At 50.4% G+C, this 15,599-nt stretch overlaps 6 protein-coding genes across 6 annotated transcripts; 2 read left to right on the top strand and 4 right to left on the bottom strand.

Moving 5' to 3' along the window:
* Nucleotides 1-2,251: 2,251 nt before the first annotated feature.
* On the bottom strand, nt 2,252-3,709 carry BU24DRAFT_486059 (uncharacterized protein; the record flags this gene model as incomplete). Its single annotated transcript, XM_033533403.1, has 2 exons — nt 2,252-2,489; nt 2,961-3,709. Coding segments are annotated over 2 exons (987 nt in total), but the record flags the coding sequence as incomplete, so codon positions are not given.
* A 1-nt stretch (nt 3,710) lies between these two features.
* Nucleotides 3,711-4,382, bottom strand: BU24DRAFT_279713 (uncharacterized protein). The gene is made up of 2 exons (XM_033522694.1): nt 4,026-4,382; nt 3,711-3,965 (listed from the first exon to the last, which is right to left on the bottom strand). Exons 1-2 carry the CDS (start codon nt 4,172-4,174, stop codon nt 3,806-3,808), a joined length of 309 nt encoding a protein of 102 aa, XP_033379700.1. The 5' UTR covers nt 4,175-4,382; the 3' UTR covers nt 3,711-3,805.
* Nucleotides 4,383-4,462: 80 nt separating this feature from the next.
* Nucleotides 4,463-6,116, bottom strand: BU24DRAFT_426437 (Metallo-dependent hydrolase). Its single transcript, XM_033528966.1, has 4 exons — nt 5,917-6,116; nt 5,483-5,542; nt 4,818-5,424; nt 4,463-4,770 (listed from the first exon to the last, which is right to left on the bottom strand). The coding sequence occupies exons 1-4, from the start codon at nt 6,075-6,077 to the stop codon at nt 4,591-4,593; spliced, it is 1,008 nt and encodes a 335-aa protein (XP_033379699.1). The 5' UTR covers nt 6,078-6,116; the 3' UTR covers nt 4,463-4,590.
* Nucleotides 6,117-6,532: 416 nt separating this feature from the next.
* Nucleotides 6,533-6,976, bottom strand: BU24DRAFT_279683 (uncharacterized protein). The gene is made up of 2 exons (XM_033522693.1): nt 6,854-6,976; nt 6,533-6,804 (listed from the first exon to the last, which is right to left on the bottom strand). The coding sequence occupies exons 1-2, from the start codon at nt 6,863-6,865 to the stop codon at nt 6,598-6,600; spliced, it is 219 nt and encodes a 72-aa protein (XP_033379698.1). The 5' UTR covers nt 6,866-6,976; the 3' UTR covers nt 6,533-6,597.
* A 2,569-nt stretch (nt 6,977-9,545) lies between these two features.
* BU24DRAFT_413024 (guanine nucleotide-binding protein, beta subunit) lies at nt 9,546-10,871 on the top strand (the record flags this gene model as incomplete). Its single annotated transcript, XM_033526137.1, has 5 exons — nt 9,546-9,660; nt 9,751-10,463; nt 10,529-10,618; nt 10,677-10,796; nt 10,854-10,871. The coding sequence occupies 5 exons, from the start codon at nt 9,546-9,548 to the stop codon at nt 10,869-10,871; spliced, it is 1,056 nt and encodes a 351-aa protein (XP_033379697.1).
* A 2,183-nt stretch (nt 10,872-13,054) lies between these two features.
* Nucleotides 13,055-15,577, top strand: BU24DRAFT_279584 (uncharacterized protein). Its single transcript, XM_033522692.1, has 5 exons — nt 13,055-13,877; nt 13,928-14,128; nt 14,189-14,949; nt 15,005-15,061; nt 15,115-15,577. Exons 1-5 carry the CDS (start codon nt 13,205-13,207, stop codon nt 15,388-15,390), a joined length of 1,968 nt encoding a protein of 655 aa, XP_033379696.1. The 5' UTR covers nt 13,055-13,204; the 3' UTR covers nt 15,391-15,577.
* Nucleotides 15,578-15,599: the final 22 nt, after the last annotated feature.

Below are 15,599 nucleotides of genomic sequence, written 5' to 3'. Positions count from 1 at the left end.
AACCTGCAACCAAGGGTATCAGAGAGTGGATCAAGCAACTCAGGAAGCCTGGTTCAAGGATCATGGTTTTCTAGGATATGCTTCAGCATATTGGAGCAAGCACGTTCATGCTGTTGAGCCAGAAGTATGCGAGCGTGCTAGTGTCTTATTCAATGACTATCACCTTCGCCACCTCCTTGAAGTTGGCAGCGATCCCCACGCCGTACCGTGTCAAAGGCACTACAATACATCGAATTATACGGGTATCTATATTGCGGCAAGATACCAATTCCTTCATATCATGAGGTGTCTCATTTCGAAGCTCCAAGAAGATAAAACTGATCAGATCAACAAACCATACGAAGGAAACAGTCCCTTACTTCTAGCAGCATCCGGTCGTCATTATGATTTGGTTCAATTACTCCTCGCGAATGGTGCTCTTCCTGACTTAGAAGATTGTGACTCGCCTCTATATTCGGCGTGCCGGCATCAAAATGAAGAGATGGCTCGACTATTGATAGAAGGTGGGGCCGATGTAACGGCTAATTTCAAACTCGGATATGAGCTTTTAGGCAATGCCCTACACACTGCTGCAATTTGGGGGTGTCCAATGTCCATGGTCAAGTATCTACTAGACAAGGGAACTCCAATTTATGCGTTGACGTCGTCAGGAGACTCGCCATTATCGATATTCGTTTCCAAAGGAAATGGACCTGCGGTTGCTCTACTGCTTGATCGAGGATTTGACGTGAAGTTCAAGCATTATGCACGACCCGTTGGTTCCGGGTCGCTGTACGACTACTACCAGCCTGGCTCTACAGTCTTACATTTTGCATGCACTTATCTGCAACCTGCAATGGTCAAACTTCTTCTCCAGCACAATTCTGACCCAAACTCAACATGCGATAAAGGCAAGACTCCATTGCATTTTACAGTAGAGGGCTTAAAACTTTCGGTAACAGAGGGCTTAAAAGTTCCTTTCGAGGATTTCGTCTCGGTAATCGACCTGCTCGTAGCGGGAGGCGCAGATATCCATGCGCGCGACTATCTACAGCATACGGCCTTTCATATTGCCTGTATACTTGGTGTCCACGAAGCAGCTTGCAAATTGCTTTCCCTAGGCGCAGACTTCACCGCGGTAGATATCGATGGTGCCACTGCACTCCATCTAGCCGCGAAATCTAAGGATCTCGAGACCTTGAACTTTGTGATTGACAACGCAAAAACGAGGGAATTGCATCGAAGCCTCCTTGGATAAATTTAGCAACAATGCTTTACACTATGTTTTTGGGGTGCCAGGCCCTACAGCGGAAGCAGTCAATTTTCTGCTTCAGGAAGGTGTAGATGGATTAAGAGCCAACGATCAGGGCTACTCTCCTTTGGCATGGCATATCAAGTCATGGAAAAATGCTTATTACTTTGCCGTTTCAAAAAACTTTGAAGTTGGCGAGAGGCTACTTTTTAATCACGGTTGGATGAACACTGATGGTTGTTGCGCAATACTGCAAATAAGCCAAGATGTTCCTTCATGCATCGATAAAAGGGGTCGAAACTTTGGACACTTATATGCCGGCACTTACAGACTGGAAATCAAAGGGCTACGCGTCTTTCAGGAACATGGTGTCGATATGACCAAACGAGATGCCAATAAAAGAACTTTGCTGCACCATGCCGCTAGAACAGGTCGAATCACAGGGGAAGTACTGGACTACCTTTGCGAGGAGATTGGACTGAACATCTGGGAAGAAGATGATCGGGGAAAGAGGGCTATGCAGTATGCTACCGAGCGGCTCAAAGAATTTCCAAAAAACGAGATTGCCGCCGCCAACAAAGAAGTTTTGACTAATGGTGAGGTCAAGTATTCGAAACAACCCAGAAAGTAGGTGGTCACAATGAAAAGCCGTGGCACTGAAATGAAAGGTGGTAGCTGAACGACTCTTTATACTTGAATGCGGCACAGTAAGACTGAAGTCCTCCGGCTCCATATCTGTCTTTCACACCTTCTTTTGGAGGTCTTGGACGTCCTGGCACCACATCACCGAAGACTATTTACTACTTGCGCGTCCCAAGCGGAAAATATCACCAACATTTCGACTCACTCATACGACGTTGTATCCTGAACCCTCTGGTACCGCATTTCCAAGCATCAGAGTCTCTACTCTCAGCCTTCAAAGCATACCCTACACACCCCCGCCTCTCATCTCCAGCCAAAAACCACGCCCAAGCAACCTCCTCACCCCTCACCCATCACCAACATGTCCATTCTAACCTGCTACATCTGCTCCCACCCCGCCACTCCTTCAAATGCCACCCGTGCGGCAAGTTTCCCGGCTTCTCGGACGACGACCGCGGCGTCATCGCCAGGTTGCAGATCAACGGCCGGAGCCATGCCGTGGCGCCGCGTGGCCCGCACCTCGTGTGTAAGGAGGGAAGGTGTGGGTTCTTTGCTAGGGCGACGGATGAGAAGGAGGAGCAGTACAGGATTCAGGATGGGCTTGTGGAGAGGTTTGCTAGGTTGGGGGGTTATTTAGGGGAGAAGGGGAGATGGATGTCACTGTGTGCGTGCGATTTTCAGGGAGGAATGAGTGAAGGGAGGCTTATATAGCCTCCCTCCCTCCCCCCTTTCAGGGGAAAAGAGAGCGAGGAGTGTAGTTCTTCAATGATGAATCAATGAGGTGTATGCCGGAAGTTTTACGCAAGAGAGAGGGCAAGACGAACGGTGACTCGGGAGATAGGAAACAATATAAATGTAGATTCAGATATAAATGTTATGCAAAGTATGATGACTATTACCAAGTTACCCAAAATGCTCGCTCGCTCGCTGATCTAAAATGCAAACAAAAATGCTCAAGTCCAAAACCAAAATCCCCAAAAATACTCAAAGTAAAGACTGAATGAGAAAAGAGGTTAAAAGCCCCCAAGCCACCATCGACTTCTCCCCATGACCGACCGAATTGACCGGACCACATCTCCCCGCTCACTTAAACTCAATCCAAGCTCCATCCCTCTTGCTGAACACCACATCCATCCCTGCCGTCCCAGCCGTCACAACCGGCACGACCTCCCATCCCTTCGCGACGCCCGCCTCCGCCGCCCCGCACTCAAACAGCATACTCCCCATGACCGTCTCCGCCTGCCCCCCCGGCGTCGCCCGCAAGCGTCCCATGAAGTTGCCCCTCTGGTTCCCCTTGCCGCCGTCGTTGGCGCCCCAGCCGGCGCTGCTCTTGGACGCCGCGCCGGTGGAGGTGTAGACGTCGAACTCGAGGGACGACGACGGCGCGATGACGTAGTCTGGGTCGTCGAGCTCGAACTTGAATTCGCACGTCTTGGAGGCGGAGTTGGGGTTGTTGAAGTAGAATTCGATGAGTGTGGAGATGGTGTGGGGGGATCCGGGGGAGGATTGAAGGGCTCCCGTGGGGCTGTCGTAGGCGATGGAGCCGGAGGTGGAGTTGTAGAGGGAGAGGGTGGCTGGGTAGTAGAATTCGATGGAGGGGTTTGTGGGGTCGCCGAAGGGGAGGGGGTGAGGGAGGGCGTTGGTGAGGGTGAGGAGGAGGGAGAAGGCGGTGGAGATGGTGGTGGTGGTGGAGAACATGGTTGTTGTTGTTTGGTGGTTGTGGTTGGTTTTGAGTTGGATTAGGTTTATGTTGAGAGTTTCCCAAAAAGAAGATATTCCCAAAGTTTCAAAAGGAAATTGAGCGATTGTATCAAGGAGATAATGGAAAAACCCAAAGGAAATAGAGACGTAAGGAAAAAGAGGAAGATGTACTGGAAGTTGTTGAATGCTGTTGTTGTGATGATTCCGATATATTCATGTTCGATCGCGTTCTTATAGATCGTAAATTGTTCTCAATGTCCGTATGCCCTTACTGTACCAACTCCACCAACATTCACTGCCTGAGTGAAAATAGCCTGCGTCATACCGGATTCGGTATTCCCCAGTAGAGAGTCCAGGACTGAGCCACTGGGGCGTCCCGTTCGCTAATGCACTGCCGAGCATCAACCTTGCCGTGCCGCCTGAGCACGTGAAGAATTGTATACTAACTCACCGCATAGGGCAGGACTTGGTCAGTAATGGGTAAGCAGCTGGAGAGATGGATTGCACTTTGCAATATTCGGCCAGTAAAAGAAGAACTAGAATGTGCATTTGTAGGCGTATGATGCCAAGACTCCTTCCGCTGTCCAGTAATCTCCTCATCGAGCTGGCTTACTACGCCGAATACCGTAACTGTTCCAAGTACCACAGTGATGTTACTATGGGGGCGAAGAATACGGTAGGTACCGAGTGATGAGCATGAATTTGTCTCGAGAAGTAAGAAATATGGCACAGCGATTGTCGCTTGGACAGTCCTCTCGTCTCAACGGAGATGATGAGAAATCAAAGGGCAGAACGATAGTCGTAGGATTGCATAGAACGACTTTGCAGACTGCTACGTGTAAGCCTGCGCGGCGAAATGCAAAGTTGGTACCAGGAATGATCAATTGTGGACGGAGTCCCTTGAATTGCAGGTGTTTTTCTGCAGAGGAGATCCTGAATAGGTTCTTGTGCGACGACTGCTTACGCATTATATACTGCAAGACATATGGATGACCCGCGTGGAACACTAAGGCATTTCACTCATGCCACTCAGAGAATATTCTACGGAGTCTTGCACGCTGTTCCTCTCCCGTGAAGATGCAATCCGCAGCTCTTTCAGATAAATCGAGAGTCTGTTTACGATCGAGACCGAAGTGTGTGGCCGCCAGATGGTATTCTTGAGAGAGCGGGCTGCAGAAGACACCTACATCATCTGTCTGGAAGAGAATTAGCTTATTGTCGATGGCGTGCAAGGTACACATACACTGAGGGCAACGGGAACAGAGCTGTGTCTCCAAGTACCAAAATGATGATCAGGAAAGCTACCAGTGATCATCTTGGCGTGGACATTGCAGCTGAGACAGAGTTCAACGCCAATATGCTGCGACTCAATTCTCGCGCGAAAAGCGTCGCTGACATGAATCACATGACCCAGTCGATCAGGATCCCATGAAAGAAGAGTGTCTAGCTCTTGATCTGTTCCCGATTCTTGAATCTCAGCAAAGTGCAGAGTTATATTGAGACCTGCCGTCTTTGCCCGCGCAAATACTGGAGTGAAGATGCGGACATCGCCTACAGCAGGATTGCCACAAAGGTCAACACCCACTACTCCTGCCGAACGATACTTGATGGAGAGGTCGACGACCTCTTCTGCTTCGGCCACAGTGTTACGGCGGTCAACAGAGAGGATGAGGAATGTTTTCATGGTATTGGAAGGATTCTCATTATGCGCCTGCAGTATGGCGAGAACAGTCTTCACGTAGTCATCCTTGGAGAGACCTTGCTGGGGAATGCTCCTCGGTGTGGTTCGTAGCTCAAGATAGACGACGCCATCCTTTTGGAAATCGTCGAGGACTGCACGTGTAGAGTATCTATCAAGTGTGTCAGAGACGCTGTAATCAATTGGCTGTGATCCGAGTTTGGCAATACTTGATACTGTCTACGTCATTGCACAACTTATAGATGTACGAGGAGAAGAGTGGAAAGAACCTGGCGTAGAAAACATTTGTCAGCTGTCGTTCTTCGTACATCAAAGTGCAATAGGCAAAGCGCAACGTGCGTAATAACAATTTCACGAGACACGAATGATGGCGTCGAAATTGCCTTACTAGCTCCCCAAACAAGGAAGCGAAGTAGCGGATCGATGTAATTGTCGGTGGTGCATCAAACCATGTCGGAGCAAGGAGGGAGTATAACAATTAGAGCAACAATGATCAATGGTATGCGAATATGCTGGAATGGATATTGAAGCAGGTGGAGCGGAACAAGAATATCGGACTAAAACGGGAATGGGCCAGATATGTGGAGGGCAGACGTTACAATTCAGACTATGGCGAGTAAGATGGCAAAGTTCTGGAGCGTACGTTTTAATGTCATAGTCGACCCTTCCGTGAGGGATGGCGATCAATGGATCTTCTAGGTCCAGAGGAGAACCATTTGCGGTCTTGTGCGTCCATATTTGATGGAGACAATGGCGGGATATGCTGCCGGTAAGGTGTGCATGGAGCTGTGAAGGGGCGTTCATTCGTCATGTTAGCGGCAAGTTCATTCATGTGCGAGTAGCATTTGTAAGAGAGTAGGAGAGGGATAGGGTAGCGGAGTGGAAGACGGATAGTGGAAAGCAGGCCTTGGCGACATGTCGGTGGAGACTCGGGAAGGGAGTGAGGGAAGCAACTAATGCAGAGTGAAGAAGTGTGGAGGGCTACTCGTAAGTTTGTAATACGAGTAAGAACAGACAATAATTTAATTTACCTCGATCTTAGGCAGTCTCCTAGTGAAATCGAGATCGACCGGTAGAGGCACTGTGCTCATGGTGGTGGGCAGTGTTGTTCGTGGAGTGAGCACTATCTACCCAGTATGAGAAATAGATATAGGGTGCGGATATAGTTGATGATGAAGATGTAATTGATGATAATTGTGGTGGTGAGAATGAGATGATGAATAGGGTGGGTAAAGGTTGGAATAAGGTGTGAGGTGGCAGAGGCACTCACGAAGTCGTATGCAGCTAGTAGGATGATGACAATTCCCCTGTATATCTTATGTAGCTACCTTGTAGTATTAAGACTCAAGAGAGTAAGTTGTGAGGTAGATGCAGGCCAATGATGGAGGTAAAGGGGAACGATATGCAACAAGATGGAGCAATGGAATAGGAGGCTAGCGAATGGAGGTAAACGATTTCTTCGTAGTGTCACGACTGTAACTACTGTGTGGCATGTGGTGTGTGATTCTCTGCCTAGGGCCCGGAGCGACCGCTAATTCAAGTTTAACGAAGGAAGAACTAGAACTAGGAGAGGCTCATACCCACTTCCACATCGACCACCAACTGCACAGAGTCCCAGCTAACTTGTAGGGGTCGTCAATATAGAGTAGAGACTGAAAGAGTTAGATGTCGTTCGTGGAGGTGATGGGATGAAAGAAGAGAGGATACCTGTGGAAGTATCCGTACTCGGTACGGAGTACCTAGGTAATTATATAGGGATGTATGCAGCCAAAAGAGTGACCAATTGGAAAGAGCGAATAGCGATAAGATGAGCTTTGTCTTCTCGAACATTACCAAGTACAACAAGGAGTTCTGAGTATATAATCACCGAATATACCCATCCTTTACAGAATATACCAATACCTGTAGGCTGGCAATAATGCATACAAATGTCTGTAATACTCCCCTAAGAACTAATTCCCACGGCAGGGTCCGCGATATGCAGACGATGATAACCCCGTTCTTCCCCCCCTGCCTCTGTCTCCGCCAATAATGGGTCTGCATCTGGTGCCTGCATCAGCCTGCACCTTGTGCTTTTCTGTCACGGCTTCTTGTCAGCTTCCATTGCAGCTTCTGCGTTGTTGATCATTCTCCTTCTTTTCCTTTTCTTATTCCTTTTCCTATTGCTTTTCCTCCCATGTAACATTCCCAATAAGGTTCCTTTCTCTTTCGTTCTTCCCTTCTCTAGCTTCCTCTCGGCCCCTTCCCCATCCACATTCGTTCCTTCCCCTGAAGCTGTTTAGCTTCCAACGCTAGCCCTTATCGGTCGCGCAATATACGCTAGCGAAGAGCCACAGACCTCGTTCGCGATTCAATTCCTACGAGACGACTGACTACTGAGGTTCAACAATACCTACCCGATCCAGGATTGAGTAAAGGGGAAAGTCCATCTGAGAAATGTCTCCTGGAATTGCACTTCAGTAATAATGGATTCCGTTCTCCATACTGTGTGCATGATCGCTTCCAAGAGGAGCGCATCGGTCTAGAAGTTGACTCGATTAATCGATGGAAGCAAAGAAGGAGTGATATGACCCGATGGCTGCCCACCCGTGCGCCTCTTCCACACTTTGACTGCCCATGCCAACCCAGCCACTTGCGCGCGCACATTAACGCACACATAATCCGATGCATGTCAAAATATCTTGACCTTACACAGTAGTTAAAAGAGATGGAAAAGGTCAAGAAGAGGTATGGATTGTTAGAGCAACCATTATTGCTGCTTATTATCACTGTTACTAGTTACCCCGTACCCACTAGTCATACACCTTCCTTCCCTTGTAAGCCTCAACCATCGCTCCAATCAGGGTCGGTAACAAACTATCTATCAACACGATGCTCTTCGACCTCTCCTTCGTACTTTACGATGATGATAGTGAGATGTTCCACCACCACAGAGGGTGTATCTGGATGCTTGCTTGATTCAATGATTGCCATCCATCTCGCTGGTCGTCCGAATCGAGTAGTGGTGTCGCGGACTAATTCGCTTAAACCGACGGAGCGAGAGACGAACGCAGACCATCAATGTCCATGCCCACAGTTCCCTGCGGCTTAGTGGCCAGCCAATTCTTTAGATCGTCCCCCCGAACTGAACTGAGCCGAAGAGAGAAAAAGGTCGAAAGGTCGCAAAATGTGTGAAGTAAGAACAATTGGGATATTGGAAATGAGGAAGAGGAAGAAGCAGCACGAAGGAGAGACCTGACAGAGCAGAGACAGAAAAGATGAAGCCAAGCATGTTAGAAATCCGGCGTTCGGCCCTTTCTCCCCATTGACCATCTCCCGTTGCTCTCTCTGCTAATTACCACTAATGGATACTACTAATTGTCACTACTGGCTACCTAAATCATCTCTCGTACCTCACAGACAATACTGTACTGTAATGTACCTACATGTACCTACTACTGTGTAATCTCCCAGCCTTCCGCCTAAACCGTGGCTAGTCATCAACCAAGCATCTACACTAGACCCGTTCGAGTAGCTGGTATCGATTGATTGGTCCGATTCTGGCCCAGACCATTCCTAATCTGTCCCATCCTCCTCCTAATCCCCCATCTCCTCCATCCTCCACTTGAATTTTTCTTACTCTCACTCTCACTCACTCTCACTCACCTCCCAGTCCTTCCACTTCCACGTCCTCCCTCCTGTTTACCAATCTACCCTATCCATCACCACCTGCACACTCACTAACTGCTTCCAACAGGCTAGCTACAGCAATCTACGGCGGTCTGCTCTCTCACTCTAACTAACGATCCCGTTCCCACGCCTAACCACACTCTCCTCCTTCTCGTACTACTATTGCCTACTGGGTTACCACTTACTTACCATCCATCCTAGTAGCTTCCTTCTCCTACTGCTAATCACCGACGACAAGACAAAAACACCTTCTACTCATCTCTTCCATTCTCACCCTCCCCATCCGCTCCCTCATTAAACAGCAAGCAAGCAATTGCTGCTCTCTCTTTCCCTCTCTTCTCTTCTTTCTGCGCGCGCGACAACCTCCTCGTCCTCGTCCAGCATCCAGGTCTTCACCCTCGTTCCCAGCCTCGTGTCCGCGTCCCCCCCAGTCTCCGACTCCCCCGTCGCTGCACTCCCTGCGCGCGGACCCCCCTGGATCTTGCCTGTCCTCGCCAACTCCTCACGACGCCCCTTCGCCATCTCCACATCCACAACAACCTCCAACCACACACCTCCATCTCTTCCTCTCCCTCCTCCCCTCTGTGATTCTCACATCGTAGCATGGCCGATATGAGTTCAGAATCCATCCAGCAGAAGATACAGGTCGCGAGGCGCGATGCCGAGGCCCTCAAGGACAGAATAAAGCGCAAGAAGGACGAGCTCGCTGACACCACCCGTACGTTGCGCTGAACCTCTCCCATCTCCCAATTACCATCTCACATCTTCTCTTCTTCTCTCTTGCTCAAGGCTAACATTTTCTCTCCAGTCCGCGATGTCGCGAAGCAGCGTGTCGAGGCTCTGCCCCGACTCACCATGAAGACGAAGCGCACCCTGAAGGGCCATCTCGCCAAGATCTATGCTATGCACTGGTCGACCGACCGACGGCATCTCGTCTCTGCCTCTCAGGATGGAAAACTCATCATTTGGGATGCATACACCACGAACAAGGTCCACGCCATTCCTCTCCGCTCCTCATGGGTCATGACCTGCGCATACTCCCCGTCCGGCAACTACGTCGCCTGCGGTGGTCTTGACAACATCTGCTCCATCTACAACCTCTCCGCACGGGAAGGCCCAACTCGCGTCGCCCGCGAACTTTCTGGTCACTCCGGATACCTCAGTTGCTGCCGATTCATCAGCGACAAGCGCATCCTCACTTCTTCCGGTGACATGACCTGCGTGCTCTGGGACTTGGAGACTGGCTCAAAGGTCCATGAATTTGCCGACCATCTTGGAGACGTCATGAGCTTGAGCATAAACCCTCTCGACCACAACCAGTTCGTCTCCGGTGCTTGCGATGCTTTCGCTAAGCTCTGGGATATCCGACAGCAGAAGTGCGTCCAGACCTTCGCCGCTCACGACTCCGACATCAATGCCATCCAATTCTTCCCCAACGGCAATGCTTTCGGTACTGGCTCCGACGACGCTTCCTGCCGCCTCTTCGACATCCGCGCCGATCGCGAACTCCAGAGCTACACAGTGAGTGAAATCTGTCTCGCAAGATTGCGATACATGTGCATATTACTAATACAATTGGTCAACAGATTCCCGAGCCCGTCTGCGGTATCACCTCCGTCGCTTTCTCCGTCTCCGGCCGTCTGCTCTTCGCTGGTTATGATGATTTCGAGTGCAAGGTGAGCAATGATTGGAATATGCAATGAAAGGCACGGCAGGACGCTAACAAATTCATAGGTCTGGGATGTTCTCCGAGGCGAGCGCGTAGGAACCCTCCAAGGACATGACAACCGTGTCAGCTGTCTCGGTGTCAGCAACGATGCTTTGTCTCTATGCACTGGTTCATGGGACTCCATGGTACGTTGCGATGTTGCTCCTTGGTTAAGTCAACACATAGCTAACTTAACGCTACAGCTCCGCATCTGGGCATAAAAGACGCCTGTAACAATACTACGCGAGATCATGTGGCGATGCAACGACCACGAATGACTGTGAGAAAGTTCCTTTAATTTTCTGGCCTTCCTACGATACAAAACCTTTCCTCGATGTTCCTACCACCATACCCTGTTACATCCTCGAAGCTCCACCCGGCGTCATTTCTTCCAAAGCGCTACGGCCGCACCCTCAACATAATACGCACCTGCATCCATCCATCTCCACGGACCGACACGGGCAAAGTCCTCTCACATGCGGGAATCTGGGGCGCTTGGGACCATTTTCTTTTCTTGACTATGTTTTCTTTCTTCGCTGCCATACCACTTTTTATTTCCTCTTTTTTTTCTCTGGGAAGGACGGACTCAGGTCTTGTTCTCAAACTCTGGGTGGGCTTGTTCTGCGTACACGCGAAAATGCCTACTTTGCCGTTACCATCACCATCATCATGAGACTACTGCTCTACTACCTTCTACTACTACTACCGAAATCCACCTCAGCCTTTTTTCCTAGATCATACTACACTTGGTGACTCGCTCGTGTTATCCCGTTTGTTCCCTGCCGGTTTTGTTCAGTCTGGTTACGAGAGCGAGGCTCTCATGTTGGACGATGAGATGGTGGGATGAGTGTGGAGGCATGGATGGTTGGCGATGGTGATGGTGACGGTGGCAGTAGGGTATGGCTATAAGTACCTACTGATCAAAATCATTGTCTTGAATCTCTTTTGGTCCATTCATTAATCTTGGATGGTAGTGCTCGTGCACCCGTGATGCTGTGCCTGTCGTATAGTCAATATCTGCTAACCTTGTCCTTGTCAATCAAATGTAGGTCATTGTTGATGATCCTCTGGAGCAAGGAACCGTCATACATGGGAAGAATAGGTAGTGAAGGAAGTGAGCTGGATTGTAGATGAATGGATTGGAATGGGATGGAATGCATTGGATCAACTAAGTGTGTACTTCATTCTACGAATATTTGTATAAGACTTGAGATTCAATCTCGAACGAGCAAGCTTTATAGTGTGGTGGAAGTAGACTTAATTGAGGCTATTCAGTTTTATGTACACCACGTGATTGCCTCACCAACACTTCACCATACCTGCGAAAGCAAACATCTTCCTGACACAGTTCTATCTCGACCAAGTCCTCTCAGCACAGCTTAGTACCAAACTCCTAGGATCACCAGCCGCTTCCTCCAAACATACGAGGAGCAACTGACGGCAATAACGGGTTCCTAGGCCCGACCAAAAAGGCCAGACATCCTTCTTACTTATATCACCTCTACTATCGAATATCTCAATCAATCAGCAGCAGCAGGTATACTGTGGCGCAGAAATGTAGTTCATTCCGCCCCACGAGCACCGTGTCCAAAATTTCTCCTCCAATAAGCCGTGATAACCGATTGCGGATCTGCTGGGGTAAGAAGAGGCAAAGACGTGGTTTCATGTCAAGTTCGGAGGATTCGATTACATTTTCTTTTCGCGCCTTCTCCTCTCTCTCTCTCTTTTCTCTTCGCTGGAAGGAGATGACACCGTTCGATATCGCTTAAGTGGTGGCGCTTGTGTGAGACGACTAGGGAGTCGTGGCAGGGGTGGAACTTCGACAACTTTACACTCGTTTCTTCTGAACTTCGATGTTTGGCTATGGAGTGCGACGACCCGGCTGTGATGTATTCTCGTCGCGATGGATTCATTTACTTGCAGGATTTAAGTTCATGGCCTACCTATGCGAAGAAGATATCTTCGACATGTGCGCGAGAGTGCTGATGATTGCGCGCAGCGCGATGTGAATAGAGGTAACGTTTGCAGATATGGAATCACGACTTCAAGACTGCGACGGCGCGACCATCTGACGGTGTTGAATAGAGGCACCAGAGGCACCATGAGGGATCAAGAGGCACTGAGAGGAAGTGAATCCATCGAGTGCGCGCGAAATTGGCTGTCTATTCTATATATTCTTCTAGCCTGGTCATTTGGGGTTCTTGAGGATTCGACAAGGCTGTCTGTGCCTCGAAGGAACACTGTCAACGTATAGGGCAAGGCAATGAACAGGTCATCGCTTGCGAAAAGGCAGAAGTTGTGAGTTTGCTGTTACCATTGGTATTCTCGATCCCACGATGATTGTGGCCTCTATAGCCAATACATATACAACCACAATGTTGTCAACACCACGATCCATCCAAAACCCTGACCAGGCCGACCACCTATATATGCGACTTTGTCCTACAACTTACCCACCCAGCTCCTCTACTGATTAGTTTTTAATCAACGCCACTATCAACCGCTCGGACAAGTTCCTTAAATCATTCTCCGCTTATCGCGCTGGTTATACAGAATGATTTTCAACGGCCGCATCATCCATGCTGCGCTCTTGCTCCCCGTCCTGGGTATCAACGCCCAGGAGACCGGTTCTCAAGAAGATGTAGGGGAGCAGCCAGCTGCAGTTTTCCCTAATATTGCCGACCTCAAGGACCTACCTTTCACCTTCAACACTACCTGCGACGACAGCCGCCAGAGGGCCATTGCGCTCGCATGGCAGGACGTCCAGAGCCAGATTAAGCTCGTCAACGAAGCTCCCAGCAGCGACAACGTCGAGAACATCTCGTACCAAGGCAATGACCTCTTCGGTCCCGCAACCATCAAGAAGCTCGGCGGAGAGACCAGGATGAAGACGGTCTTCCAGGAGATCGCCAACCGCAGGTGGAAGATCACCGCCAACTGCGACGCATCGCCCACCATCGTGACCGACAACGAGATGTGCAAGAAGGCAGGTGCCTGGGGTGGCATCTACGGCACCTCTGGAAGCATCAACTACGCCGGCGCGAGCCAGCCGGTGATGAACTCTCGCATCCGCAAGAGGGACGACAACCCGGAGATCTCGATGACCTTCTGCAATGACTTCTTCTCCATGTCGAACTTGGAGAACCATGTCTATCAGACCAGGGTCAGCGGGGAGCTTCGACCCGTCTATGGCATGTACAACTTGGATGCTTATCACAGGAACCAAGGTAAGAAGACTTCCGAAGCAGAGTTGTGGACTTGTGACTGACGCTCGTAGCTACTACACTTCTCCGACAAATGATCCACCACCTTCCAAGGCTGGAGCACTTGGAGGATAAGATCACGGACTTGAACGTCAAGCTTCCCTTCGTCAACGACAACCAAGCGCAGTCGTTGTGGTACCAATGCTACGGCGCCATGTGCGCCAGGATCCTTGCACGAGTGTCCAAGTCTGAGAAGCACTGGAGCTCCTTGAACGGTAGGTTCATTCTTCACCTCTGATGCACAGTCTATGACCAACATACTAACGTCATCATAGCCGACACATACGCTCTCTACGCCCTTTCCTACTACCTACAGAGCAACCCTACTGGTAACGTCCAACCCGAGGCTTTCGTCTACCCCTGGCTGCCACCGGTCGTCAACGCCGTCCCCGGCAACGGCACCCCCGTCCTCACATCCAGCAACCAAGGCACCTTCGTCGTCGGCCTCAAGCAGTTCACCGAGGGCATCCTCCACCCGAACAAGGGCGCCCTGACCGACCTCAACACGACAACCTCGGAGGTCCCGCTCGCCAGCCTCGAGGGGGCCCAGATGACCACCTACGAAGAGTACCCCAAGGAGTTCAACGACCGCTTCCAGAACGAAGTCACCAACATCTACAAGAACAAGAGCGCGATCAACAAGAACAAGGTCGTCAAGTTCGAGTGCGCGTCCGCGGGCGACAAGCGCTTCAAGCTCGGCGACCTCGTCAAGTTCACCCGCCAGGAGGGCTCCGACTCCGCGCGACAGTTCTGCGAGAAGTACAACCCGGACAACCAGTGGTTCGAGCGCCACGTCATCCTGCCCTACATCCAGAAGTGGCGTAACGAGAGCTCCGATGATAAGGACTTTGTCAGCTCGGTCGACTACTTGAAGAGCAACCAGAGAGACTTCTTCGTCTACTCTGCGCTCGAGCTGGATAACTTGCGCTTCACTGATGCGTACCGTCCCGATGCTGTCGGCAGCGTGTTCGAGGGCTCTAACCTCAAGGAGCTCGTTGGCAACTGCACCAGGACTCTCGAGTCTATCATGGACAACGTAAGTTTTATGTTCACATAGACCCCAAAGATCCCTCCACTAACATCCCCCCCAGTGCGACAAAGACAGCCAGGACGGCACCTTCGGCGGCTCCGTCAAAGTCGGCAACATCGTAAGTTCCCCCTCTATTTCCTTCTACTTTCAGCGCTGACCTTCGACCAACAGTTCTTCGACCTCGTCGCGACCCGCAGACAAGAAGACATCCCGCCGCGCGACCTCGGCGAGTTCCGCTGCGCGGAGGTCGGACCCGAGACGCTGCACCTGGCGCTCGAGTACCAGCAGGACCCGTCCAAGACGTGCCAGTGCTCGTACTCCATCTTCCCGGACTCCAAGACCATCTTCTGCCGGCCCGAGGGCGGATGCCAGAACATCAAGGCCGACGACGACCGCCTGGAGATCGACGCCGTAGCTATGAGTCGCAAGGCTCAGAAGTGTCAGTGAGGAGTTTGATTCCGCTGGCCGACTTTGCTTTTCTTCTTGTTGGAACACCCCCTTTTTGTTGGACCTTTTGTGAGGCATTTTTTGTAGGGCGATACCATTGATGCATTGAGTTCATGATTTCTTCCCTCTCGTCGTTTTACACCTTTCCCCCGCTTGACTGGCTAGCTAGATTAGCTTGTAGCATTCAAATTCAGTTTATGTTCGATTCA

This window comes from Aaosphaeria arxii (genome assembly GCF_010015735.1).
Source record: "Aaosphaeria arxii CBS 175.79 unplaced genomic scaffold BU24scaffold_9, whole genome shotgun sequence".
Taxonomy (NCBI): Eukaryota; Fungi; Ascomycota; class Dothideomycetes; order Pleosporales; genus Aaosphaeria; species Aaosphaeria arxii.
This window is presented reverse-complemented; position numbering and strand designations above follow the sequence as displayed.